Here is a 26,753-nt window from a genome sequence, read left to right on the forward strand (position 1 = left end):
CGAGATGTATTGGACGTGTATGATAGGGAGATGACATCAGCATATAAAGTCATGAATTCACACGTATGACACGTAATGCGCTTCATTCTCGTATAAGTAAAACCACACGTTCCTACCCGTACTTAAGCTGTCTCCATCCCGCTCCGTCTCTATCTCTACTACTATCTCTGTCCCTCTTCGTCTCTGTCCCTGTTCCAAATCTACCCCTGGGACATGATGAGTGGCAGGATAATGATCCCGTTTCGAAGCCACCGGCAAAGACTCCTAGCAACCAGTAAGGGCCTTCATTGCAACGATTCTTGTTAATGAGACGAGGGACATACGTCGGAGGGTTGGACCAGGCCTAGATCTCATAAGCGATGTTGTCCCTTAAAATAGACATGAGTGTAGCAAGATGCGGTGAAATTCTGGCAGGCGATTTTGAACTTGGCGATGGTGATGAGATTGAACGTAACACAACCACGTCATATTGCGAACCGTCTGGAGGGACACGTTGGGTAGTCATGAAGTCAAGCATGTTTAAAATTGTATGGTACAGTAGGCAGGCCTAAAGGCGATGCCACGAGTTTGGAAACGACTTTTGCGCCTCCATCTTTACCCTTATCCCAGCCGTACACCATCCCAACGAACGCAATTGGAATTTCTTCGTCGGGATAAGAACTGGCCGAGAGCTGAATTTTTCAACCCTACTCAACCATGTGTATCCATCTACTACAACATCTCTGTCCCCATCTTCATGTTTTGTTTTGGTCTTTGGTCAAAACAAGACAAATTTATTTGGGGGGGTTCTGGGCGACGAAGGCGACACCCTTGGCGATGTTCTTCTTGAGGTCGGCGAAGCAGGCCTCGAGGAGCTTCTCCTCGGCGGCGTCGACCTTGCCGAGGGGCAGGATCTTCTCGACACCGTTGGGGCCGAGCTCGACCTTGGAGGAGAAGAAGTCGATGCCCTGGTCCTTGTAGAGGGGAGAGTCGACAAAGGTGGGCTCGACGACGCCCTTCTCGCCCTGGGCGGCGCGGAGGAGGGACTCGGCCATGCGGGCACCGGCGAAGGCCATGGAGAGGGTGGCGGAGCCGGCGCCGTCCTTGGCCTTGACGACCTCGTCACCGCCGAACTGGACGCGGTTGACGAGCTCGGCGTTGGAGCTCAGGTCGGGGTGGTTGCTCTGGGAGAAGAGGGGGACGATGGTGACGCCGGAGTGGCCACCGACGACGGTGATGTTCTCGTCCTTGGGGTCGGAGCCCTTGATCTCGGAGACGAAGCGGGAGGCGCGGACGACGTCGAGGGTGGTGACGCCGAAGAGGCGCTTAGGGTTGTAGACGCCGCGGGCTTTGAAGACCTCGGAGACGATGGGGACGGTGGAGTTGACGGGGTTGGAGATGACCAGGATGTTGGCGTCGGGGCAGGACTCGGCGCAGGCCTTGGCGAGGTCACGGACGATGGAGGCGTTGGTGTTGAAGAGGTCGTCACGGGTCATGCCGGGCTTGCGGGGGACACCGGCGGGGATGAGGACGATCTCGGAGCCCTTGAGGGCGCTGGCAAGACCGGTGGCGGTGGGGTCGTAGCCCTTGACGTTGGACTTGGTGTTGACGTGGGAGATGTCAGCGGCGACACCTGGGGGAGAGCGAGAGTTAGTCAATTGGACGCGGCAACAACGGGGCTGAAGTGGCAGAGATCGTACCAGGTCCTCCGCGGATGTCGTAGAGGGCAAGCTCGGTGACCCTAGGGTTGAGCTTCATGAGCAGGGAGAGGGGCTGGCCAATACCGCCAGCGGCACCGAGGACGGTGACCTTGGAGAGCTGTTTGGAGGCATCATGTCAGCCATTGAGTCTATGCTTGGTGTTCCTGGAGGCACGTTTGTAGACCAGGCAGTGAGTGGTTCACGAAGCTTCAAGCTGTCTCCCTCTATGCCGCGCCCCGAGGTCGGCTTTTCGGAGTTTGGAGTGAGAGGCAAGCTGGCACCTTGGTGGATGCAGCGGAGCTATGTGTGTTCCAGCATAAAGAAAAAGATTGGGCGGTGCTTACGTTTCTCGCCGAAGCGGAGAACATGCGGCGCTGGACGAAAGACATGTTTGCGACGGAGGGGGAGGTGTTGGGTAGATGGTACAATTGGTAGATGGATGGGAGGGAAAGGAAGGGAAGACAGAGGAGAGGTTAAAAAATTAGAGGCGCGCGAAATAAGTTGGCACGGCGAGGGACTGGACACCACACACACCACACCGGGACTGGAAGATGCGGCTTGGTTGCTTGTGTGGTGGGCGCAAAAAAAGATGGGACGGTGCCGCCGGGCAGCCAGTTCCACACAGCTCACCTTAGTGGTTGTTGACTTGTTGTGGAGCAACAAGCTGGGAATGCGGTGACCTCGCTGGCCAACAGTGCTGAGGTAATGGGTGGATCTAACCCCGATGTGGGGCTAGCGTCACGGGGTGCCGGAACACCCCGGGGAAACGCCGGAGATGGTACGTTCTTTTTCCTCAACTTCCTTGCCTTTACCACCACCATCACCTCCAATTCTCCCAAAGAGCCGGCGTCCTTCATCTTGCTCTGCTTATTCCCCGACATATGATCCCCGACTGTTCGCCGGCACCCAGGTTACCCAGAGATGATGCAAAGGAACCGTCGGATGGAGGGATGCGCGATCACGAGCACGTGCCCATCTACTGGTGCTGCAGCTGCATCTTGATAGCCAGCCCCCATACATGGCGTTCCCTCGACCCGAGGTCAAACCACAACAGCAGCAACTGGACAGCCCAGCTACTCCAATCTCCAATTGACCTCGGTGGACGGATCGACGCAAGCTGGCCTCATGTCTGCCACCTGTCCCGGGATGTCCCAGCATGCGTCGGAGAACATGTTACACTGTCGACGAGAACCGGCTTGCTTCATGTGAAGGCCTTCCCCGTCTCCGACGGCCTCGATTTCCGATTGTCAGATGCAACCAATGCCAGTGAAGAATTTAGCCAATGTCTCACCCGCGTATGCTACCTGCAAGAAGACACTTAAATGCCCCTTCTCCAAGAGATTGTGTGAATCTCCGCTACCGGCGCCGTGTCCATGACCTCATGGCCCGTCTCTCGGGCCGCCCCTTGCATCCGGGGTTCCGTCCGTCTCCGACTGGCACCTCCCGGTACACAGCATTCCCCGGCATACAGCAGTAGCACATCAAACGTCCACCGACATGAGTTACGACTCGCCATACGCCGTGAATGCGAGAGACCATGGTCTCATGTCCAATGGCCAAGCCATTGGGGTACAATCCTGAACTGGTAAGCGAAAGACGGAATCTACATCGCAGACAGACTTTGTGAGTCGTGCGCGGTGTCATCGCGGGTAGTTTCCAATTGTTTCTCTACTAGAGCGACCACTTTTCCTAGCTGGTCCCCAAGTTTGAATTGGGCTGTCGATCTGCTCGCGAGTTCAGACGACGCAACCTACTTCGCCTGTGAAAGCTGTGGCTGGCAGGTCCAATTGCAGAGCTTATCTCGCCCGATGAGGTAAATAGTGCTGGCAGCCTGGCGTGCTCTAAATATTGTTGCTATGCAGGAGTAAGTGAGGCTTCAAGCAACCTATTACATCAATTTTCTGTGTTTTTCCTGCCCATAACCAATGGAAGCCCGCCGCCAGCAAGTTGAAAATGAGACAGCAGAACCAGCAATGACACGCCGAAGAGTCATTCGGCGAAGCTTTGGCGGGGTGGGCTAGCCACAGTGGTGGTGACCCCACCAGACTTGTGCTGCTGTCATCGCGGGGGAGCTGTGGCGCTACACTAGCTCCAGGAGCATCCGAACCAGAAAAAAGCCCCGCCAGTCAGACCCAGCTCCCTGGGGTCTCTTTCATTTCATCACCACTTTGATTGCTGCGACAGACATCACCTCCCCGACACATCACCTCGACGGCCGCCGCGACACAATTACGACCGCCGAAATGTCGATAGCCCAGCTCTCCCGGCTTTTGCCTCTGCCGGAGGATGAGCTGAAGCAGATGCTCGACTACGCGTCCACCTTATCCAAGGCCGAGGCCGCGGCGCATTTCAACGACCTGCTGGGCGACTCACCGCAAGCTGTCGAGTTCATTTCCTCGTTCAATTCTAGGCGAAAAGACACGAAGAAAGAATCACCACCCGCGGCCGCATCGAACAGCTCTGGCCCTGCCGAACCAGCGCCAAGGACGTCTGGACCGAAGAAGAAGAAGAAGCAGCCGAACATCCACACGCCAGTCGCAAGAAAGGTTGAGGCTTTCCCACCGCTCGCCGGCACTAGCTACACGAAGAAGGATTCAGAGGAAGATTACTACGGCGGCAAGAAGCCCAACCAAGCTGGGGAAGGGAGCGGCAGCGCATCAGCAAGCTTCAAGCAACAACCGCAGAAGAGCGCAACTCCGCCTCCACAACAGCAAAGGACTGCCGGAGGATACCTGATATCTGACGTCAAAGCGAAGCCAAAGTCAAACCCCGTATCGCGATCTTCGACACCGAAGCCGTCGACGAAACAAACCACAACAAAGATCTCGATTGCTGGCGGGACCCCCATGGCCGGCGCGTCGACAGCCCTCAACGACCTGGACGCAGCAATTCGCTCTCTGGAAATCACAACAAATCCTTCCCTGGGTGATGACCCGAAAGCCAGGAGGTGCAACTGTGTCGCTACCAGACATCCGCTCCAGACTGCCGCCCCCAACTGCCTGTCCTGCGGCAAGGTGATTTGCGTCAAGGAAGGGCTAGGGCCATGCACCTACTGCGGGGCGCCTCTCTTGTCGTCAGAGGATGTGCAAGGGATGATCAAGGAGCTCAAGGCCGAGAGAGGTCGGGAGCGTATGGCGGCGGACCGCGAGGCTCACAAGCGTCCTGAAGTCAGCAAGAAGCCGGCGCCGTTCAGCCAGAACAAAATGTCCGAGGCGGAAGCCAAGGCGCGGGAGCACCGCGATAAGCTGTTGAACTTCCAGGCCCAGAATGCGCGGAGAACGACGGTCAGAGACGAGGCAGCAGACTTTGACGTATCGGGGGCTATGGCCGGCGCAGGAGGCAACATCTGGTCGACGCCGGAGGAGAGAGCTCGGGAGCTCAAGAGACAACAGAAGGTTTTGCGCGAGATTGAATGGAACGCCAGGCCGGAGTACGAGAAGCGCCGGCAAGTCGTCAGTATTGACGTGGTCAGGGGCAAGGTGGTGAGGAAGATGGCGGCGGTGGAACGGCCAACGACGCCGGACGAAGAGGACGTTATTGTCCACGAGGATGTGGACGAGAATGCAGGGGTCGGGCAGCGGCAAGGCGGAGGAGGTGGTGCATTCAGCCACAACCCTTTGCTCGGGGCGCTGATCAGACCTGTGTGGGATGCCAAGGGCAAGGGCAGCCAGCTCGAGGGACGGAAGGATAGAAAGACACAGTGGAGGAGGGTACAGGACGATTTCAACGACAACGAAGCGGTGATTCTAGACGGAGGTGCCCACGGACATGCTGTCACGGCTGATGAGCCCGCCTGTGGCTGAGAGGGCAAGCTGGTAGTGGCTTGATACCGAATAATGATGGGCAGAGGGATGGACGGTTGGACCAGAACGTTTGATAGATGAGACGTCTTGTTAATTCTGGCATGAGGCAACATTCCTCAGCGTGTCATGACGGCGCAGAACAAGGCATTGTCAGAGGGTGGCGACGGTTGATTGCATGGAAATCAGGAGTAGCGGGTCAATGATAGACGAACAATAGACAAGACATGAGACATGCGGGTGCGGGTGCGGGTGCGGATAGCGGGGTGCAGTTCCTGCCCAGATTTGCACGACAGTGCTGGAAGGATTGGTCTCAACATGACCAGCAAGCAGGCAGGCCTTGGGCAGCAACACGGGGCAGTTCGCGATGGCTTCATTCTAGGAGGCTAGACGCACGGCCGGTCGAATGATATCCAGGGGTTCTTGCGAGTTGATCCAATCATGGCGACTCTGGAGACCAGGAACAGCAGTCGATGGCGGGAAAAGCAAACATGGTCGTTGTCGTACATAAACTGGTGGGCAGCAGCGGTGAGGAGGGCCCTGAAGGTCGAGTGTTGGGCGCAGAGGCGGCCCGTCGAGTAAGGGAAGGGCGAGGTACCGAGGTACATGTTCGTGATGGGGGAGTACGTACTTCACGTGACCACGTGTCTTTGACCTGCTGAGTCAGGCCGAGCGGCAGCCGGGCGTGTCGCAGGGCCGCAGTGCAGATGCGACTTTTTTTTTTTTCCCCTCTGTTGCCTTCTTTTTTGGTTTAGGGAGGTACCAACAGGTGTCGGGTATCTGTCTTACGCAGCAGCAAAGGTGGTCTGCGGCTGTCAGATTTCTTCCTCTGACATCAGCCTCCCGAGTCCATCTTACCGCGTGTTTCCGGCGTGCGTATGTCGCCTCACCTGCTCCTCATCAGTGAATGTTTGTTGTTGATACCGAGTAAATGAAGAGAGCCCCTCCCCGACCGAGGATTCCCCCAGCAGAGTGATTGACGTGGTTGGGGCTCTCCCGCCTTTTTTTCCTACCTTATCCGCGGGGTCTTTAGCGAACCACACAGCGTTAGCAGATTGAGACGAAGTGCGGTTTTTTTAGGGGTCGTCGGTCGCTGCCAGAAGAAGACGCTGGCCGTCCATTGTTCATTGTAAGGCAGGGGCCCAAGGTGGGGACCCCGCTGTACCGTACCTTAGCCTTAGGTATGTAGGTACCTTGCTGAGATGGAATGGAAAGCCGAGAGACACAGGCGACACAAAGCACGCCTGTGGGCAGAAAAACGCGACACAGCACCTTGAGTGAATGTGCAGACCGCGTAAACCGCTCTCCCCCCCTGTCGAACCTACCTACCCAATTGCCTCCCCCGCGCTTCCGTAGTCCGTACCACCATCACTGGACCGACCTGTCTAGGCAGCTGATAACTGAAGCGAGGGTGCCCTGAGTGACTGACTAGTTAGCTGGTACTCTGTACTCCCACCCGCGATAATTATCACTGCGGCGGCAATACAGGCACCTGGGCAGTGTATGTGTGTGGTCACTGGTGTGTGTGTGTGTGTGTGACTGGCTTCGACCTCCCACGGCTTAGTGTCGTCCGCGTATGCAACCACAGCCCACCGACACTTCCACACATCGCACATCCGCATCGTCGCAACCACCCGGCCTCCGTCTCCTCTCTTCTTCCTCCTCAATCTACCGCACCTCTCCGTCTCGTGCAGCTCTCACACGTCCGCCCCGGCCTCGCTGCCGTCTCTAGCTTCTATTACCGGCGCTGCCACCCGCCGCTGACACGTCTGCTCCAGTCGCGTCTGCCGACGACGCCTATTATTGTAACGACACAACATAATCCGGCGGCGCATGTCCAGTCTGCCCTGCCCGCCATGGACTCTGCCTCGATCCCTCCCCGGCTGGGACACCTGCTCGACTCCGACCGAGAACATTTCAAAATGCACCCAGGCCCAGCCGTGTCCGACGCGAGATCATTACCAGACAAAGCTGCTCGCCATGCACTGCCAGAGACTGCCCGCCTGCAGACCAAGTCGACCGACGCGCTTCCCACCGACGCCGCCAAATCAACCTCGGGCGACGCGACTGCGAACCACCACCACAACCACAATCATATCCACCGCAATCACCCACAACACCAACAACCAGAGATCCCCGTCTCCCGCTCACCCTACACCTCGCACACACTAGAGGTCCAGCCAGCAACAAAGACACCAATTGCTTCCGTCGCGTCCTCCCAGGACCATCAACCTGGGCCCCGACCGGTCCCCTCCGCCCATTCGCAAGATTCAAACCCGTCCGCCGAGTCCGACACCGTGTTTACCCCGCCAGCGAGCCAAGGTGATATGCCAGGCGCGAATACCAACGGCCATAATTCCAGCCAGGAATCCCAGCTGCTCCAGCTGTCCCATATCGCCGCCGCCCAGGACAAGCTGCTTGAAAATGACGCTGCCGCAACATCGCGGAAACGCATGGCCGACGGCATGGTCAAGGAAGACACCTCTCCCGTCCGTATAGGTCATTCCAGGAACACGAGCACCGTAAGCACGGCCTCGACGACTGCCAGCAGTATTGGCGATGTAAGTTCACCCAGCATCACATACACCCAGAAACCTCATGTAGCTAACGCTTCGCAGTGGTCGAGCGACCTGAAGACGCGTCTCACATACGCCATGCACAAGGTGAACCATGGCTGGCAATCTCGCTCGATAGACGAGGTCGAGTACATGGTCTCCCAGGCCGCCTCGCCCACCTCGAGCAATTCCACATTACATGGCCGTCAAGAGTCCTCGGCCAGCCCTCGCGCCAACATGGCCCGCTACGCACCTGCCAGTGCCGCCACGACGGCAAGCTCTGGCCCAAGTCCTGCTACGTATGAATCCTTCTGGAAAGAAGGGCAAAGATCCAACCACACCTCGGCCTCGCCTCCAGCTCCTGTCCAGAATGGTCCAACGCTTGCTCCTCCCGCACCGATCCAACCAGCGCGATCTATGGCTTCTCAAAATCCTCGTCGTAATTCAAATCCACGCTACACTCCAACCCTCCTCTCGCACTCCCACAGCGCGTCACCCCACACGCCGGGCCAGCAAAACCTGGGCGCGACGCCAAATCAGAGGTTAGGAAGGACACCACTCATCGACCCTATTCTCTTCTCACCCCACCAAAACGTTAGAGAGCAGGACGCCATCGAGTCTCTCATCTTCATGAGCAGCCCCGGAAACTCGGCCAACATGAAGCACAACTACTCACAGTCCGTGGCCTCGGCCCTGCCCGGCCGCCACGCATTACCCGGCTCCCAACCACGCAAGAGCCTGCCTTCACAACGCCCGGTGCAACAAAAACGCGTAGGTTTTGAAAAGAGCCCCAGTGGCATGACCACAGTAAGCGATATGGATGTCGACATGGACTCTCCTCAGTCTCGGGGCCCCATCAGGAGGCGGATCAATGGCAGCGCCAGCTTCTCTGCAGGCAGCACCTTGCGTCCACAACTGTCACTGCCCGCAGCACTAGGCAGTACCTCCCGGCCGCGACAGCGGCTAGCAGACGCCGATATCGAGCGCATGATTGACCAGGCTGCCCAGGCTGGCGATAGCTCGGATGACGATGAGGGCGAGATCCAGATCCCGTCAAGAAACAGACCAGAAGGTGCGGTCGGTGTCTGAGTACTTTTCATGTTCGTGTTCTGTTGGTCTACCGGCGACCATCCGCTGTTTCGATTGCATGGAACCCCTAGCTGTCATGGTGTAGGCCACCTCGTTAACAGTCTAGAGCGGATGATGATGACGACTTTTCTTCGTTTGGATACGTACAGTACATAGCTGCATACGGGGGCGCAGTCATGGATGGGGGTAGGCTACTTCGTTACCAAGGCATTTTTCTTCGTCATTACTCACCCTCGCACAAGGAGTGAGTTTATATGGGAGCATAGCATGTCATGTCATGCGCCGACACGGCGCCAGTATGGGGAGTTTTATATCTAGGATCTAATTGCATCGCATGGCTACGGCTGCATTCGCATCTCATCAACGTGTCCACGTGAACACGGGGCGACCAAATTTCACAGTGCAAGCGAGCTGAAAATATACTGATATCCAAATTCTGATTTTACAGGCGTTTATGACGCATTCAAGCCTTATTCTAAGCTGTTCTCGATCTACTGACAACAAAATCCGTACAGGTATATATGGTTTAAACCGTTCTCATCCCATCATAGTTATACAAGTTCATGAATCAAACCATCCCAAACGCCAGTCATTATGGAAACACTTATATGGAGGGCTGTCGCTCACCAGCCGTGACCTCCATGGTGACCTCCGTGGTGACCATCTCCGTGATGACCCCCGTGTTGGCCATGGTGGCCGCCATGGTGGGGAGGCTCATTGTGTCCCCTGTGCATCAGATTGCCAAGCATCCCGCCGAAGCCACCGGAGCTTTGGTGGCCGCCGTGATGCGGTGGGGGGCCGCCGTGGTGATGGGGGCCGTGGTGGGGAGGGCCGTAATGAGGAGGAGGGGGCGGCGGCGGGCCGTGATGGTGGTGGTGGTGGTGGTGGGCGTGGTAAGGAGGCGGAGGGGGAGGAGGAGGGGGAGCGCCGTAGTGGTGGCCGCCACCGTATGAGTGAGAGTGGTGATGGCTGCTGCTATGGCTGCTGCTGTGGTGGTGGCTTCCGGAGATGCGATGCTCGATCTTGTTCGCGATGACGGCACCCCCGAGAGCACCGGCGGCGGTACCCAGCTTGCCGCCGCCGAGGAGCTTCTTGCCCGCGAACCCGCCGGCGGCTCCGCCTCCGATGGTGGAGAGAAGGCCGCGCTCGCCCTCCTTGCCGGTGCCGAGCTGGGCGTCGGAGCCCGGAGGACCGCCGCCGGTGCTGCGGGAGCGGGAGTGGTAGCCGTTGCCGAATTTGGAGCGGTTGGCCATGGCGGAGCGGGGGCGTTCGCCGAGGGGGACGTCGAGCTCGGGGTAGTAACCTGCTTGGTCTACGAGAGGGGTCGAGAGGTAGGTCTTTGAGGAGCGGGAGCCTGGGGTGTGGCTGTTGCGGCGGGAGCCGCCGTAGTAGTCGTTGGCTGACATGTAGGGTGTGTGCGGTGTGGTGTAAGTGTGTAAGGTGTAAGTGGGTGGAGGTTGAGGTTGTACGTGTTGTTTCGACGAGGTGAAGGTTGCGATAGAGTATGTTGTTTTGTTGCAAGTTGCTGTGAAACGAGAAAGATAGAAACAAAACTAAGGTAAGGGGCAACGATCAACTTAAGTATTGCATGTCCATCAGCCCAGCGCAGGCCAAATCTTGCACGGATGGGCACGCAAAGCTTCGAGGACGATGGATCCCGGGCGGCGCTGGGGCGGAGGCTCGGCGTCTTGCGTACCCCCCCTTGCGCTGCGGCATACAACTTGCAAGGGAGCAAGGTTCCGTCGTCTTTGGGGGACCAACGTCCATCCCTTCACCGGGGGCGGCACCACATCCCCACACTGTCATCGGGACAGGCGCTGGTACGCTTAAGTTGGATGTCACGCTCTGGTATTAGCAGTTCGCAGGTCTCCTCGGGAACGCCTGGAGTTAAGGGAAGCATGCAGCACGAGTACCGAGACAAGAGACGGTTACGATACCGAGTGGCCAATGTAGAGCAGTCACGAGGGCTCTGTCCTGAGTCTGCAACGACGTCCTGTTTGCGCGTGGTGTTGGCTGCACGTCATGGTTACACAGTTTGTTCCTCCCCCCAAACGGCAGCTAGAGGTTCGTGCAGTTGACAGCGACAGAGCACCCGTCCAACCATCCTCCCCCGTCCATTCACCTTGCAAGTTGGACCTCGTAAGGCAGAGACAAGAGAGACAACAGGGGAGCCAGGGGCGGGAGATGGCCCCCCCCCCCCCCCCCCCCTCGGCCGCTGTGGCTGCCCGCTGCCGCAGCTGCAGCAGTGCTTTTGAAGAAGTGCTAGGGTGATGAATGGGCGTTGGGCGAACTCGGCGGGGGGAATGCGAGATTCGATTTCCTCAACGGGTGGTGAGGCTTGGGGAGCGTTCGGGGGAGGCGGTGCGCTAAGCCCCACCCTGGTCGACCCCACCGCTCCAGCGTCGGCGGCATCGGCGTTACAGTTAGTGAAGGTAATCGGCGAGTCCGGCCTACTAACGGTGGCATTAGGTGGTTTCTACGGAGTAATCCACCGGGACTGCCACGGCTTGCGTGTCGCTTGCCGTCTTTCTGCGAACATCAACAATCAACATCATCGTCACTGGGATCCATATTCAAGGCTGATGAAGCGCAGCGACAACCAACCCCAACCCGCCTGAAAATGTCGTCACACAATGAGGCTCGGTCTCAACCTTCAAGGGGCACCAATTCGCGCGGTGCCCTGATCTGATCGTCATCACCCACACCCGGCTCGCATCTGCCGATTCCGCCCGTCTCTAGCCTTTCATCCCAGCTTTCACGGCCTCAACTCAGACGCATCCAAGCCACCGCTGTCGCAAACATGAACGCAATGTCCAATACATCAGGGACACAAACGAACCACGGTGCCCTACGCCCTCGCTTCTCCACGGCCCAACCCGCCAAGACGGCCACGGCAGTCCCATTCGCGATATGCTTACCGGCATCATAAGTCATGACCAGCATGAGGCTGGTCCGATCTTTCAAATGAGCCGTCCCCGCTTTCTTCCAGAAACCCATTGAAACAATTTTTAGGTTGCTCGGATATGAAGATGGATTTCCTGCCAAAGAAGAAAGCAGGGAACATGGTCGCATTTGCTGGGGATCCCGCCACACTCCGCCGCCGCCGCGCCGGGACGGGAACGCCATCGCCCACATTCCCGAAGCCCAAACTCCACGTCCGGAATCACGGCCTCGGTGCCCAGAAATCGTCCTGGCAGATCGCGTCCTCCGCCAAGTTCACCACCGTGCCATTCGGTCCGACGCGCGGAGCATTTCCTTGGGTCTCGCAGCAAAGGGAACGGTCACCATCTCATAATGCCATGATTTTATTGCATTCGTGATACGGAGAATTGCAACATTGCAATCTCAACTTTTCCGTGCCTATTTTTGCTTGTTTTCTATCAAAACTGTTTTCCAGTCTCCAGACTACGACACAACCAAGGTGTCCTCCAGCCGGATGTCTCTGCTCGACGCCGCGACCTTGACGCCAAACGTCCCGGCCGGCACGATCCAGTTCTGGCTCCGCGTGTCCCAGTAGCTCAGGTCCTTGCGCCGGAGGATGAACGTCGCCGTGCCGGACTCGCCTGCCGCGAGCTTCAGCTTCTGGAACCCGCGCAGCTGCTTCGGCGGTGCCGCCGGCGCGCCGGACGGCAGTGTCACGTAGAGCTGCGCAACCTCGGCTCCGTCCACGGCTCCGCTGTTCGTCACCGTCGCCGTCACGGTGGCCACCTCTTCGAAGAGGTCGGCGCGCCCGCCGGGGACGACGTCGCCCACCGCAGGCCCGGACGAGGCTGTCGAGGTGACGCTGATGCCAGAGTACGTGTAGTTCGTGTAAGCTGTTCCCCATGTCAGTGATGCTCTCAATCCTCTCAAGTGGGATGCGCCTCGACTTACATAGTCCGAAGCCAAACTCAAATCGCGGCTCAATGTTGGCCTGGTCAAAGTGGCGGTAGTCAATGTACAGACCCTCGGAGAAGTTGTCCTCGCTTCCCCTCGACACGGCAGTGCCGTAGTCGCCTGCCGCCTTGCCAATGGTGTAGGGCAGCTTTCCGTTGGGGTTCGTGGCGCCCCAGAGGATGTCCACGAGGGCGTTGCCGTTCTCCTGCGACGGCAGACCCGCCCACACGACGGCCTTGACGCCGGGCTGCGCCAGAATGCTCTCGAGGATGATGGGCCCGGTGCTGTGCACCACGACCACCACGTTCTGGTTCGCGGCAGCCACGGCGCGGACGAGCTCGTTGCCGTTGTGCCATGGGTCGAGGTTGTTGCGGTCGCCCTGGTTCCCGTCGACGGTGATGTACCCCTCGCCCGAGTCGGACGTGATGAATACGAACGCGGCGTCCGCTCCGCCGGCCGCGGCGGCGCCCTGGGTCGCGTCGTCAGTGCTGCTGGCGGCAACCTCCGTGCCGTCCTGCGCCGCCCTCTCCTTGATGGCGTCGAGCGGCGCCACGACGTACGGGTACTCAACCGTCCCGGAGCCCCAGCCCATCCCCAGCGACCCGACGTTGCAGCCGCGGTCAACGCACGCGTTGATGCCCTGCGGGTTGTTGACGGACGAGGACCCGATGACGGCGATCTTGCCCGGCGTTTTCAGGGGCAGCACCGCGCCGTCGTTCTTGAGCAGTACGATGCCGTCTCGGGCGACCGCGCGCACGTTCTCCTTGTGGTTTCCCTGGACGTTGGCCGCGAAGTTGACGGCCGGGTATCCCTGGTCCTGGCCGAGGAGGTACCACGCCGCGAGGATGCGGCGGACAGCGTCATCCACCCTCGACTGTGCGACCTGGCCGTTGTCGACGGCGCTCTGCAGCTGGGGGCCCCAGAGCACCGTGCCGCCGTTGAAGTCGCTGCCGGGCATCATCATGTCGAGCCCGCTGTTCGCGCCGCTGGCCGTGCCCGTGGACGCGGCCCAGTCCGTCATGACGTACCCAGGGAACCCGAGCTCCTGCTTGAGCAGCTTGTTCATGACGGCGTCGTTCTCGCACGCCCACGTCCCGTTGACCTTGTTGTACGAGCACATGACGGACGCGACGTTGGCCTTGACGGCCTCGGCGAACGGCCACAGGTACAGCTCGTGCATCGTCCGGTCGTCGACGTTGCTGCTGATCGTCTCTCGGCTGACCTCCTGCTCGTTGACAATGTAGTGCTTCGCCGTCGCCTGCACGCCCGCTGACTGCATCCCCTCGATGGTCGCGTGCGTCGCGACGCCCATGAGGTACGGGTCCGGCCCGAAGCCTTCCCAGTTGCGTCCCGCGGCGGGGATCTTGCCGAGCGCGCCGCACGCGGGGCCGAGCATGACGTGCACGCCGACGCCCCTCGCCTCGGCCGCCTTGTACGCGCCGCGCTGCCGGATGAGCTCGACGTCCCATGTCGACGCGGCCTGGATCCCTGGAGTGAAGGCCGTGACGCTCTCGGCATAGCGCACGCCGAGTGGACCGTCCTGCAGGCAGAGCTGCGGGTAGTTGATGGACGACGCCGGGCTGGTGTTGCCCACGCAGGGCCCGTTGCCCCAGCCGACGCCCGAGACGATACCGATCTTTTCGCTCTGTGAGAGGCGCGGGAGGGCCGCTTCCGCTTTGGCGTAGGCTGCTTCCCACTCGGGGGAGCGCCGTGGCCCGGCTTCCTGCGCGCTGGCGAGGCCCGTTGCCGCAGCTAGAGCTGCTAGCTTGGAGAAGTGCATGGCGGGTGGTGTGTGTGTGTGTGCAAGTTGCAAGTTGCAGGACTGACTCTCTCTCAAGGTGGTCAGATCAATTGGGGGGCCCTCCGCGTGGGAAGAGAACACTTATACTCGCCGTCGAACCTTGAGAGCACTCTATGAAAATGAGGCCTTCCCCCGCGTGCTGCAAGGACGATCCGCCGTGTCCAATTTGTTCGAACCCCGCTGACAGTCCAGCCAAGATGCCGAGGGCGGAGACTGGCCGTCCATCCGGCAGAGACGGGAATTGCAGTTGTCTTATGATCTCATGACCCGCGGCGAGGACGACTCTGGTTCAGCAGGCAGGAAAACGCACCTGTCGACCCTTGCTCCGTCCATCTTGGCGCACTCTATTGTGAGGCGACACGTCGGCGGTCTGCTAATGACGGGCATGTCGGTAGTAGCATTCGCTGGGCTTGGTATTTGCTGCGGCATCCAATTGCTGATTACTGTTCGTCTGTTGTGAGAGTTCGTCCCCGCGCTGGGGAGGGTATCCATGTCATGCGGCAGATGCCCCCTCCGATGCGGAATGGGGTATGAGATCGGCTCTGTGCCTGGTGGTTGGATCGTTCTCGCCCATGTGACGTTGACGGTAGAGAGCTTGGGTTGCATTCAAAATCTCTTGGGACATGGGGAAATTTTTGGAGAATAACCCAATTCAATGTGAGGGGAAGTTAATATATTCCCGCGAATGAATGGCCCCCAGCATGCCGTCTGCCGCATTTATGGTTAAACATCGGGCGGTCCTTTGCAGGACATGTCCAATCCGCGTCGCCGCGGGTGAATTGCATGCTCGGAGCATGTTAAATGACGTTGCCAACTTAAACATATATTAAACGCCGGGCCGCCGCACCACCACACCCCGCATCAGGGTGCCGATTACTTGGTTCCGGCGGTGTGGTGGCAATTGGCTCCCTTCCATGGCACGAAATTCCGATGCCGGGTGTTGACTTCCGCCTGAGGGTTCATGAGAGTCTGAAAGGGGAAACTTAGTCACGAACGTCGGAGTGTTTACTATTCATGAATGGCCTTGTCAACGCCTATTTTCTGGATGCTGTAGTCTAAAACTGACTACCCCTAACTCCTTGATAACGAATTACTGGCACTTTGGCTTTGTCGCGACTTGGTTAACCTCGTCGCTCCTCATATTCACATTGCCGTCTCAACTATGTCACTGTCTCCTACGTCTTGAACAGTATCCATCCTGTCGTCACTCCTATTGTTCTCTTTGTCGTCGCATGTGAACACTATTTCCCCGAGTAGCAAATTCTTATCTTCCATATCCCCTACCACACTCACGAAGGCAGTGCTTCGGACGCCGTTGTTTCATTGCGCAGTCATATCGATGAATTCGGGCTTCTCAAGTAGTATTCTTATTTCCTCTTATAATGATTGCTGACTTGTAAAGCCTATCTAGAGTCTGATAGAATTACGTCCACCTCAATTTAGGAATAGCGTGGACAGACATAAAAGCCAGAAGGGACAAACACCCAAACTAGAGAGAAGGGCTAGAGTCACGAGTTTCGGAGTGTTGCATTCGCCGCTTCGGAGGCTCTCTATAAATGATACGGGAACATATTAGTGTAGACTCAGGATTCTCGCTAAAGTGCACATCTTCCTGTGAGCATCTGACCTTCCTCTTTGGAATTGACCTCTTACCTAAGGTAAGCTTTGTGAGACCCAGAGCCTCGTGGTGCCGCTGACGTCCTCCAATATTACGCGGTCACTGTAGCACAACCTCATGTGGTTGCGAATGCAAGTAGCACCTAGTCGAATTGTGATTTGATTTATAGGGTCAGAGCAATACGATGAAGATCAACCAATGTGCAACTGTACCGACTTTGCCTCTAATGGCCTTGGTGTGGTAGTATTATAAGGATTTTCATGCTACCAGTAGTCTCTGCACACCATCTTACGGCCAAAAAGTCGAAGTCTTGTGAGGTTGTACAAAGTCGAATCAGTCCACCAGCTACGTATCATGGAAGGAAGCCTTATTACAAATGATTCTATAGTCAATTCCCCTCCTCACGCTTTTCAAGGGGAGACGCGGCTCAGCCTGATCAAGTATAAAACCCCAGTCTCCCTCCCCCTTGAAATCCCCGAGGGTATCTTCCAGACTCATCAACCTCTTGTTTCATTACCCACTCTGTATCAATCAACTTGACGGACAATTTTCAAGATGAAGATTACGGTACTCCCCTTTGCATGGCTTGCTGCCACTGCTGTGGCCCAGTGCGGCGTTCCGAATGGCGCAAGCTGCACTCAAGTCGGTCAAATCGCTTGCGAGTTCAATGGAGGCCATATGGTAGGTGACCCAGAGCATACTTTACCCTTCACTGCAATTTGAGATATTAGATGTCGTCATTAACGTGTGACCTTTCAAATGTTAGATGTATTGTAGCGAAAATAAGAAGTGGACTAAGGGCGCAGAGTGCACCAGTTCTGGGAAGAAATGTCTTTGTGAGACGGGGACTTGCTCTACTTAGGGAAGAGTCATTTCGTAGCTTGAAAACTCTCGGCAGCTTGAGCCAGTAGCATATTCCAAAGATGGATTCCTACGAGTTTAGTTACTGCTGGAAAGGCTGCTTGCTCTGAACTGATTTGCTGAAATGAAGGACCTACTGTTCCTCAGGACCTAGTAGCATGACCAAGAAGACTCTTACATCAGGTAGTTAATACACCATGCTACTTGTTCAGAAGCAAGAAAAACTCACAACATCCCAAGTCGTAAAAGATAAAGGACAAGTTGAAGGCATCTGATTGAAACACCAAAAATTGAAGATGCGGCCAGTGTGGATTGAACACACGACCTTCAGATTAAATGATTGAAGTTGACTTCAGTCTGACGCTCTCCCAACTGAGCTATGTCCGCCACGATCTTCGTTGCAAACTTATGCGAATGCGGAGACTAAGACCCGCCACAGCCCAGGTGACCCACTTCCATCGAGAGCTAGGAAACTGACCGTTGCAAAGTAAATAGGCTCATAGATTTGCCTGCTCAAGAACACAAAGATCAGAGAACAAAATGATTTCTTTTGCTCCATTTTATTTTATTAATGAGGTATCAGCATACACCAGACCTCCCATCTTATTCATCAAACGTTGATGTCAATTGCTCAGAGAACACGGGCGCGCCCTTGAACTACAAACATCCCCACTGAACTCCAGCGGGCCATCGTTGTCCGCTGTCCGCTCATTTCATCTACGGCTAATAACAACCGAGGGCGCCTTCAACAGAAGAGTCACCAAGAATGAGTCAATAAAATAAAGACATTCGATATAATATGAAATTACCTATATTACTTGTTGTCTGGAAGTACTTGTGAAAAGCTTGAGTGTTCGGGGCGTTACATTGAGCACCGATTCCATCAGAATCTTATCGGCATTGGACAGATGCTAGCAGCTTGACATGTCTCTCACTCAACTTCATCCTCAATTACAGCACGATAAGGCAACCATGGGTGAATACATCTTAGATTCAGACGAAATCCAGGCGTCTACGACGTTTGGAAAGCCCTTCCTCAAAGAATTTCTCATTGATCCCTCCTATCGCAACCTCAACCACGGTGAGACCACATGCAACACCCCCTCACTTACTCGGACCTGCATCGGCAAGATCATCAACTAACTTCACTCAGCATCATACGGTGGGATTCCACGGCATATCCGAGACGCTCTCCGATCCTACCAAGACCAGACAGAGGCGCGTCCTGACCCCTTCATCCGGTTCACCTACAACGAACACCTCAAAGAATCCCGCCAAGCCGCTGCGGACCTCCTCAACGCACCCCTCTCAACGGTCGTATTCGTCCCCAACGCCACGGTCGGCATCAACACCGTCCTCCGCAACCTCGCCTGGAACCCCGACGCCCGCGATGAGATTCTGTACTTCAACACAATCTACGGCGCCTGCGGCAAGACCATCGACTACATCGTCGACACCCGCAACGGCCTCATCTCCCACCGCGGCATCACCCTGACGTACCCCCTCGAAGACGAGGAGATCATCGCCCAATTCCGGGCCGCCGTCGCCGCGAGCAAGGCAGCGGGCAAGCGCCCCCGCCTCTGCGTGTTCGACGTCGTCTCCAGCCTCCCGGGCGTTCGCTTCCCCTTCGAAGCCATGACGGCAGCGTGCCGCGAGCTGGGCGTGACCAGCCTCGTCGACGGCGCCCAGGGAATCGGCATGATCCCGATCGACCTGACGGCCCTCGACCCGGACTACTTCTTCACAAACTGCCACAAGTGGCTGCACGCCCCGCGCGGGAGCGCCGTCTTCTACGTGCCGGAGCGCAACCAGCACCTTATGGCCTCGACGGTGCCGACGTCCCACGGCTACGTCCCGCGCTCCGGCGCCCCGCGGTTCAACCCGCTGCCCGCGAGCGCCGAGTCGCACTTCGTCGCCAACTTTGGGTACGTGGGCACCCTCGACAACAGCCCGTATCTGTGCGTCAAGGATGCCATCGAGTGGAGGAAGAGCATCGGCGGAGAGGACAAGATTATCGAGTACACGTGGACGCTGGCCAGGGCCGGGGGCGAAAGGGCCGCTGCTGTTCTCGGCACGTTCATCATGGAAAACAAGGCGGGCACGATGACAAAGTGCAGCTTGGTCAACGTGGCGCTGCCGATGGTGATGAGTGAGCATGCCGAGACCCCTTCGACCGGGCCGGACGGCACGGTTACGGTGCCGGAAGGTCTGGCTTATCCCATTGTCGACTGGATGGTCGAGACTTTGGTGCAGGAGTACCAGACTTTCGTCGCTCTATTTTGGCACAATGGACGGTGGTACATGCGGTTAAGCGCGCAAGTCTACCTCGACGAGGAAGACTTTGAGTGGGCAGGTCACATATTGAAAGAGCTATGCAGGCGTGTCGGGAACCAAGAATACAGGCCCAAAACCGGATAGACACCGTCTTGATCATAGTCACGAATACCCAATTGTAGGGGGCAAAATTTAGAAGACAAGACGTCTGATTTTCATCACGGTGCCATTGATTTACTATGCCGGCTAGACAAGCTCAGAACATCTAAGCTAAACAAAAAATGGGGGATTCACCATCGTCTTTTTGTCATTTGCTAAAAAAAAAAAAAGTGTTTCTCGGCTGTCGTCTCAGACGCTCATGACCACTGCGATTAACATGGCATGGAGAGCGACTATTAAGCCCCCCGTAGCAGCCACCCTCCGCTCACTCCCGGACGTCATCGTCGTCGAGCCGGCGTTGTTTGTGTTGATGTCCCTGGAGAAATCACTAGTGAATCCTTATGCCTTGAAAGAGAAAGAGAAATGAAGATGTGGTAGAGGATAGGTTTCGCTCGTGTTATGTCTTTCGGTGGCAGGTGCTTACGCCGCTGCGCCAGCTGCGGGTGCCGCTTGTTGGCTGTTGACAATGTGCTCCGCCATGCCCAGAGACATGTTGCCACCGTTGAAGGCGACGAACTGCGACTTGAACATGATGTCTCCGTAGATCTGGAGCTTGGAAGTGGTTGCCTGGAGTCCACCGAAGCAAGCTGTGAAGGATCGAGGTTAGTATTATGCGAAGACGGAGAGGGCACGAAATTTGGAGAACTTACTTTGAGCATCGACCTGAGCAAAGTTGATGTCGCTACCCTTGACACGGGCCATGTAGACACCACCGATATCCATCATGAGGTCGGGAAGCTGAGCGTTGCAAGGGAAGGTGACACCACCGACAGTCTGGTCGTTCTGGGCGCCCTGGACTTGGGAGTAGTAGGCCTGGACCATGGGAGGGTTGGCCAAGATGAGGGTCGTTCCGGTGTCGGCAATGGCCTGAGCACCAGCGGTACCCTGCTGGACGGCACCACCACCGACGGCGAACTTCTCGGAGGGGAATTGCCAGAAACCGCTGGTGGTGTTGACGGGGATCCAGGTCATCTGGCCGGTGAACTTGGTATTGTCAATGCGGCCGAACTCGTAGGCACCGACGGCCTTCTTGCGGAGGTCGGCAGTGAAGACAGGCTCAGCGAGACTGGGCATGACGTTGTCGAAGAAGGTCTTCTGCTTGTCAGGCTTGACGGTGTTCAGCTTGGAAAAGGCGAGACCCATGAGACCGTTGTTGGCGGTATCACGGACGAACTGCTGGGAGACGGCGGTGGCCATCTCGATGGCCTGCTTCTCGACAACAGCGCCACCGATCTCGACGCGGTCAGTACCGACGACACCCTGGGCACCGGAGCCGTCACCGTAGCGGATGCTGAATGAGCTGCCCTGGATCATGGTGGCACCACCGGTACTCTTGGAAGGGTCGTACAGCTGGTGACCCTGTTGGGAGGCGGCATCAAGCATGGATGTGAAGACCCACAGGTCAGAAGAGCCGGAGTCGAAGTCGACGTTGACCTCCTGGCCGCCGATCTTGATGGGCGAAACGTACTCGACGTCGTTGCGGATCGGTGTGGCGGTGGTGAGACCGGTTCCTGGCTGGCCAGCGGCGGCCGTCTGGTTGCTCGCGCCGGCGGCGAGAGACTTGAAGCCTTCCGCCTTGACGGGGGCTGCCGGTGCAGGGTTGGCGGCGGCCTGAGCATCCATGGCGTCCATGGCGTCGAGGAGGCCCTGGGGGATGGGCATGCTGTACTTTCGGTAGGCCTTGATTAGTTGTCTCGGTCCATTGTGGCCTTGGAAGTTCTCGTTGGGGACTCGGGGGACGAGGAAAGAACCGCGCTTCTGGAGAGTGCTGCGCTTGTCGACCGGGGAGGCGTCGGCCAGGGCGAGGAAGCCGAAGAAAAGGACCAACGTCCGCAATACAGATGGCTCCATGATGTCTCTTGTCTATCGTCCGTCACCAGGACACAACTCTTTACAAACTTGGGGGAGTATAAGAAAAAGGGAAGAAACAGGCCACACCAGGCGGCTCGCGGTTGTCAAGGAAGGACGAGGGGCTATCACCAGGAGCCCTCAAGAGTAAAGAGAAATTAAGAGTTCGCGAATGAATGGAACTGGTGACGGCAGTGGCCAAGAAGAGAAGAGTGACCCAGGACGGAGGCAAAGAAGAGAAAAAGAAGAGGTGGAAAGGCCGAGTTAATGTTCAAAGTAGGAAACTCAAGAGATGGCCACTGGGTGGCATGGGTTGCGAGGATTATACATGTTGCAAAAATGGGACGACGACGTCGTGCGCTCGTTGCTTGGAGCCTCCAGGCGGGCCAAGTCTCAAGTTGTGATGCCCTGGTCACAGATTGTCCCGGTCGACAAGGGCGTGCGCGTCCATGTCAGGCCGGGCAAGCCCTGGGAGGAAACGGATCTGGCGTTGGACCGGTCGAACTACTGCGAGGGCCTGACTGGAGGAGGGGCGAGGAACACACGCAGAGAGAGAAGAGGCGAAAGGGGCGTGCGCGCGTGTGTGTGTCTGCTTGGGATCAGGATCTCAGAGACAGCGGTGGTCGAAGTCCCTCCCGCCAGTCGGGATCCAAGACACGAGTTGCGGCAACGGGGTGGATCTGGCAGCATGTTTGGAATTCTGCGAATACGTCGAGGAGTAGATCGGTTGCAAGCAGGGGAGTCCCCTTACCCCACAGTGAGCCAAGCTGTGATCCAGAACAGGGATACCGGTCGATCGGTGCCGGGAGACTAGCGCAGGGGCTGTGGGTTGAGGGTGTGCGTGGGTGTGTATGAGAAGGCAGGGAGGAGAGGGAGAAGGGACGTGTGTAGGTGTGTGTGTGTGTGTGTGTGGTTTGCCTCTAGGCATGCGTCTTCCTACTCACTAACACGACGCGGTTGTACTTGCGCTCGCTTTCTCTTTGGTTGTGAACCGTTGGAAGGTCTGAGTTGCCAAGGAATGTTGGTGCTTCGGATGTTAAAGTCTGCGAGACCGTGGAGGCCGTTTGTCAGTTGAGGTCTCATTTAGCTCAGTTCGAACCAATTAAGCGTTGATGCTTTGGCAGATTGGCTTGGCGACGTGATCCCGGCCCCTCTTCCTCTGTACTCATCTCCGGTGAAGGTAGGAGGAAGGCAACACCGCGGATTAGATGGGCGCCGGGGAAAAGAGCGACGGTAAGACGAAAGCGAGGCGCCTGTCAACATCAAATCCTCGGAGCCAGCGCCGTTGTTAGACCTAACCTAAGCCTTGCAATGCTAGATTGATTGCGTAGGGGTGGGCAAGTAGGCTAGCGTGCTGCTCGAGAGATCACAAGCGCCGTGGCTTAGGAGAAATCAAGCACTCGGGATCTGCTAGCCGGGCCGTTGCATTTTCTCCAGTCCTGCTGCAGATGGCCAGACAAGTTCCTGACCCCGTGTTCTCCACCGAGCGGCGTCGGTGAGCCGAGCAGAGTCGCTGGTGTTGTTGTTGTTGTTCTGGATCAAGGGATCCAGAAGCCTGACCTTGACCTTAGTCCAAGTAAGCGAGGCTAAGCATTTAGACGACGTAACAGATAGATGTGTCCCACGAGGGTCTCCACAGGCTTTATTCCAATTAATTGACTGAGATGTCGAATTGGATGGATGCTGGATGCCTGCCTTGCAGGTGCTTAAGTCGACTTTGGGCTGCTTTTCTTTTCTTCAGATAAAACACTGACAAAGGCGGACGGCGGCGGATATCCGACGAGGAACGCAGAAGGAGGGAGGTAGGGGAGAAAAAGCGGTATTGATGCTATTCTTGGCGCTGCGTATTGGAACGGGCATCCCTCCTGCTGGCGAGGACGAACCGGGTTTCCACTTGTCGATGCGACTGCGACTGGAAAGGCAGTCCAGCCAAGTTCCCTTGGCGGTTGGAAACGAAAAGGCAAATGAGAGAGTAGAGGCAGTTTTCTGCGACGGGGGTGGACACACTGTACGTCAGTTTCCAGTCGCAGCAGGGGAAGGGGATCGAGCGCGGGAGAGCGGCGACAGATGGGCGCGTACGACGGAAGATTCCCATCCAGACGGTATCCCGGATTAATCTCGTCATTGGCCTTCTTGACTGAGATGGTCGGTTGGTTCAATTACAGCCTTCCCAGTTGTTTCCGCTTGGCGTTTCAGCGATCCCCATGGTTGCTCTCCCGCCGCTAACGAAAGCCTCATGGTGCCTGGCTGGGTTTGGCTGGGCATGGGCAAACAGCGATGGAGGGCGAAAGCCAAGACTTGCGCGCCTGGGTCGCCAAGGGCGATCTATCCACGCCCCCATACGCTTGGCGTGCTAAGCTTTTGGTGTTGCGGAAGGGGAATACCGAACATTTTTAGGTCCCGACTACCAAATATTTGAGTGGTATTCATGAATCGGACGAAAAGGAAACGAGCGTCGCTGCTGAACATGAAAGCCAAAACTGTCAGTGTTTGCGGGAACTCGGGGCTCTGTTCCCAGGTCACGCCAGGCACAGCACAGCCTCTGGGAAGCATCGTCGTTCTCGCAACCTGCCAGCCATGCCATGCAGCCACTCGATTGCCAGCACCATACAGGCAAGCCAGGTGACAGGCGCTTGGAGCAGCACGACTTGTGTCAAGCTACCGTCCAGGTTGGTGGGCTCCTCCTGAGTTCACGAGTTGAGCCCTCCCTTTGAGCCGTGTCCCCATCATCGAGTCCCGTTCTCATCATCTTGCGGCGACCGTCGTCTCCTGAGAAGAAACCCCTTGAATGGCCTTTTGTCTTGGACAGGGAGCTTCAGGAGAGGCGATATGAAAGGTACAGGCAACTCGGCAACTCACTGACAGTCTGCTGACGCAGGGCCCGGATAAACGGCCTCTTCGGCCATCGTTTGGAACGTTTGGAAGCAGCGTCGTCGTAGCCCTGGGTGAGGGTCCCTTCGGAGACGGCACCAGGGGCAGCGAGACCCAATCGGTCGATGGTGGCCAGAGGCGTCTGGGTCTCTCCAAGTTCGCGGGCGGTTGATGGTGCTGCTGCAGCAGAGATGCAAATCCATCATCCACATCATCCAACATGGATGCAATGGCAACGCCTAGTTGGAGGCCGCGGCCAGGCCGGGTGGGGAGGTCCTGTGTGTGTCCCTCTCTGGTCGACGTCCCCAAGTGGACAGGCTGACAGGCCCTGAAACGGTCCACTGAACATTCTGAGACAGCGCTGTGCGGCGGAATCCCAGTCACTTCGCCCTTCCGAGCCGGCCAAATGTTCCGAGCGGCACATGCGCCCGGGCAGCGACATGCATGGGGCCTCGTGGGCGTGCGAATGATAGAACGAATAGGCATGCGAAATATGAGGTGGCTGCTGACTTTGAAGTGCAGTTGCTGAGTCTGCCGATGACTGACTGACTGAAGGCAGAACTCTGAGCCGCAGCCACCGAGAAAGCGATACTTAGTAGAGGGAGAGCACGACAGTGTCAAGCTGTGCAGCTGCATGTTTGCGCCGCAGCCAAGAAGGATGACAAACTATGAACGCCTCCAACATGGGCATGCCCTGCCCACACACCACACCGCAGAGTAATGTGCTCTCAGTTGACTGGGTTTGAGGTGTCAGAGACGTGATGGCCTTGCAACACGATTTGCAATTCTGTTTGTTCTCGAGAAACGCGGCTTGGCTGAGGATGGAACCTCGAAGGGCCAACCGATGTCTGTTCCCATTTCATGTTTGTGACGATGGCGGCGGCTGATGCTGAACCTGATGCGCTTCGCCTCAAAAGATTCGACGTTGTTGCGACCTGCTATTCAGCGCAGCGCCCCATCTCAGGGACGATCAAGGGCCACCAGATGGAACTACTGGAAAGGAAATAATATCTCATCTTCCATAGGCAAGGTCTGCATGAGCCATGCCTTGCCTTGCTTCGCTGCCATGTTCAAGGACTCCGGCCCATGTCATGCGCGCAATTGGCAATGGCATAGTGAACCTGTACTCCGTAGGGCAAGACAGGCGACTATAAGGTTGGCCCGTCACGTTGCGCAGAAACCGGACCCTGCGGCAGGCATTGGACAAGATGAGATCAACCGTAATTTGGGTGTCTCTGTACGGCGGTAAGTCATGAGTGGGCTCGCTGGCCGCCATCATCTGAACAGCCGCGTGCCTCGGGATCAGTACGCGTAGGTTGTCATGTCGGAGGAAGCAACTCTAAAACCCAACCTAAAAAAAGGCGAATGTGGAGGACGTTCAAGGGCCAGCCAGGCTCGCCTCGGCTTTAGGCTCGGAGAGTCATTGAACGATGATGTCGTTATATGTGCTGATGGTTGGAGGCGTGGTGGGTGGCTGCCGTGGAGGCTCTTATCGAGTAATTCGGTCGTTTGTCGTTCGAACGTTAGTAAGGCCGGACTTACTCAAGAGACCGAATCGCTTGGCAACTTGGCAGGCAGGTCACTGGGCGTAGTCGGGGGTATCTTTCGGTGTCGCGAGAGGAGGGGAAGAGAGTCAGCGACATGCAGAGAACCGACCGGTCGTTGGGTGGCACCGGTTGTGGCAGTTTTTGGCATTCTCGTGTTCGGAAATCCGATGTATTCTATAAAGCCCGAGGATGTCGCTGCTTATTTACCTGTCGTCGAAGCACGTGAGGTGGTGACGTGAGGCATATGGCTGATGCGGCTCCGGCGGACTGCGACCCCGACTGCGAGCGACTGCGACTGCGATCGCTTGGCGATGGTGATCATCTGCAGGGCGATGAGGGATCCAACTCAGGGGACTACGACCGACCAGCCTCCAATGGTGGAAACCAACGGTCCTTGAAGCTTCCTTCTCTTGGCCATTTGCGTCCGGATTGACCTAGGCGGGGGTGACGACAAGAAAAGCTTGACTGACATGCAGACATGCAGGACAGGTCGTTAAAGTGGAAAGGATAAAAAAGCAGGCGGGAGGAAACGGGCTTGCAGGATAGCACCCACATTACTAGGTGCGGTGCCTGTGGCCGGTGGAAAGTGAATGAGTGTAATAAGACGTCTGCGGTATGTTTGAGCGATCTGTCTTGGTGTTTCTGCCAAGCCGGCAGTGAGGACAGGGCAGGCGGAGGCGATGCACCGGTCGAATGCTGGAAATGTGACCTCCGGGGATGTGGAGGGGAAGGGGAGCACCTCGGCACCGGGGGATGGAGGAGGAGGGACAGCGTC

General features: G+C 57.1%; 7 protein-coding genes and 1 non-coding gene across 8 annotated transcripts; 3 read left to right on the plus strand and 5 right to left on the minus strand.

The window, feature by feature from the left end:
* Window positions 1–773: 773 nt before the first annotated feature.
* On the minus strand, window positions 774–2,068 carry MDH1 (Malate dehydrogenase, cytoplasmic; the record flags this gene model as incomplete). The annotated part of the gene is made up of 3 exons (XM_053178297.1): window positions 774–1,612; window positions 1,680–1,797; window positions 2,024–2,068. 3 exons carry the CDS (start codon window positions 2,066–2,068, stop codon window positions 774–776), a joined length of 1,002 nt encoding a protein of 333 aa, XP_053037699.1.
* Window positions 2,069–3,922: 1,854 nt separating this feature from the next.
* Window positions 3,923–5,482, plus strand: COL26b_005451 (uncharacterized protein; the record flags this gene model as incomplete). The annotated part of the gene is made up of 1 exon (XM_053178298.1): window positions 3,923–5,482. One exon carries the CDS (start codon window positions 3,923–3,925, stop codon window positions 5,480–5,482), a length of 1,560 nt encoding a protein of 519 aa, XP_053037700.1.
* A 1,853-nt stretch (window positions 5,483–7,335) lies between these two features.
* Window positions 7,336–9,123, plus strand: COL26b_005452 (uncharacterized protein; the record flags this gene model as incomplete). The annotated part of the gene is made up of 2 exons (XM_053178299.1): window positions 7,336–8,040; window positions 8,098–9,123. The coding sequence occupies 2 exons, from the start codon at window positions 7,336–7,338 to the stop codon at window positions 9,121–9,123; spliced, it is 1,731 nt and encodes a 576-aa protein (XP_053037701.1).
* A 623-nt stretch (window positions 9,124–9,746) lies between these two features.
* On the minus strand, window positions 9,747–10,529 carry COL26b_005453 (uncharacterized protein; the record flags this gene model as incomplete). Its single annotated transcript, XM_053178300.1, has 1 exon — window positions 9,747–10,529. The coding sequence occupies one exon, from the start codon at window positions 10,527–10,529 to the stop codon at window positions 9,747–9,749; it is 783 nt and encodes a 260-aa protein (XP_053037702.1).
* A 1,999-nt stretch (window positions 10,530–12,528) lies between these two features.
* On the minus strand, window positions 12,529–14,779 carry CEL3A (glycoside hydrolase 3; the record flags this gene model as incomplete). Its single annotated transcript, XM_053178301.1, has 2 exons — window positions 12,529–12,938; window positions 12,997–14,779. The coding sequence occupies 2 exons, from the start codon at window positions 14,777–14,779 to the stop codon at window positions 12,529–12,531; spliced, it is 2,193 nt and encodes a 730-aa protein (XP_053037703.1).
* Window positions 14,780–17,576: 2,797 nt separating this feature from the next.
* On the minus strand, window positions 17,577–17,666 carry COL26b_005455. Its single transcript has one exon. It is a non-coding gene; the product is annotated as a tRNA-Phe (tRNA).
* Window positions 17,667–18,251: 585 nt separating this feature from the next.
* On the plus strand, window positions 18,252–19,697 carry COL26b_005456 (uncharacterized protein; the record flags this gene model as incomplete). Its single annotated transcript, XM_053178302.1, has 2 exons — window positions 18,252–18,360; window positions 18,433–19,697. 2 exons carry the CDS (start codon window positions 18,252–18,254, stop codon window positions 19,695–19,697), a joined length of 1,374 nt encoding a protein of 457 aa, XP_053037704.1.
* Window positions 19,698–20,132: 435 nt separating this feature from the next.
* On the minus strand, window positions 20,133–21,563 carry COL26b_005457 (uncharacterized protein; the record flags this gene model as incomplete). Its single annotated transcript, XM_053178303.1, has 2 exons — window positions 20,133–20,299; window positions 20,363–21,563. The coding sequence occupies 2 exons, from the start codon at window positions 21,561–21,563 to the stop codon at window positions 20,133–20,135; spliced, it is 1,368 nt and encodes a 455-aa protein (XP_053037705.1).
* Between the last annotated feature and the right edge of the window lie 5,190 nt (window positions 21,564–26,753).

This window comes from Colletotrichum chrysophilum (assembly GCF_026319265.1).
Source record: "Colletotrichum chrysophilum strain AFK26 chromosome Unknown scaffold_37, whole genome shotgun sequence".
NCBI classification, from domain to species: Eukaryota; Fungi; Ascomycota; class Sordariomycetes; order Glomerellales; family Glomerellaceae; genus Colletotrichum; species Colletotrichum chrysophilum.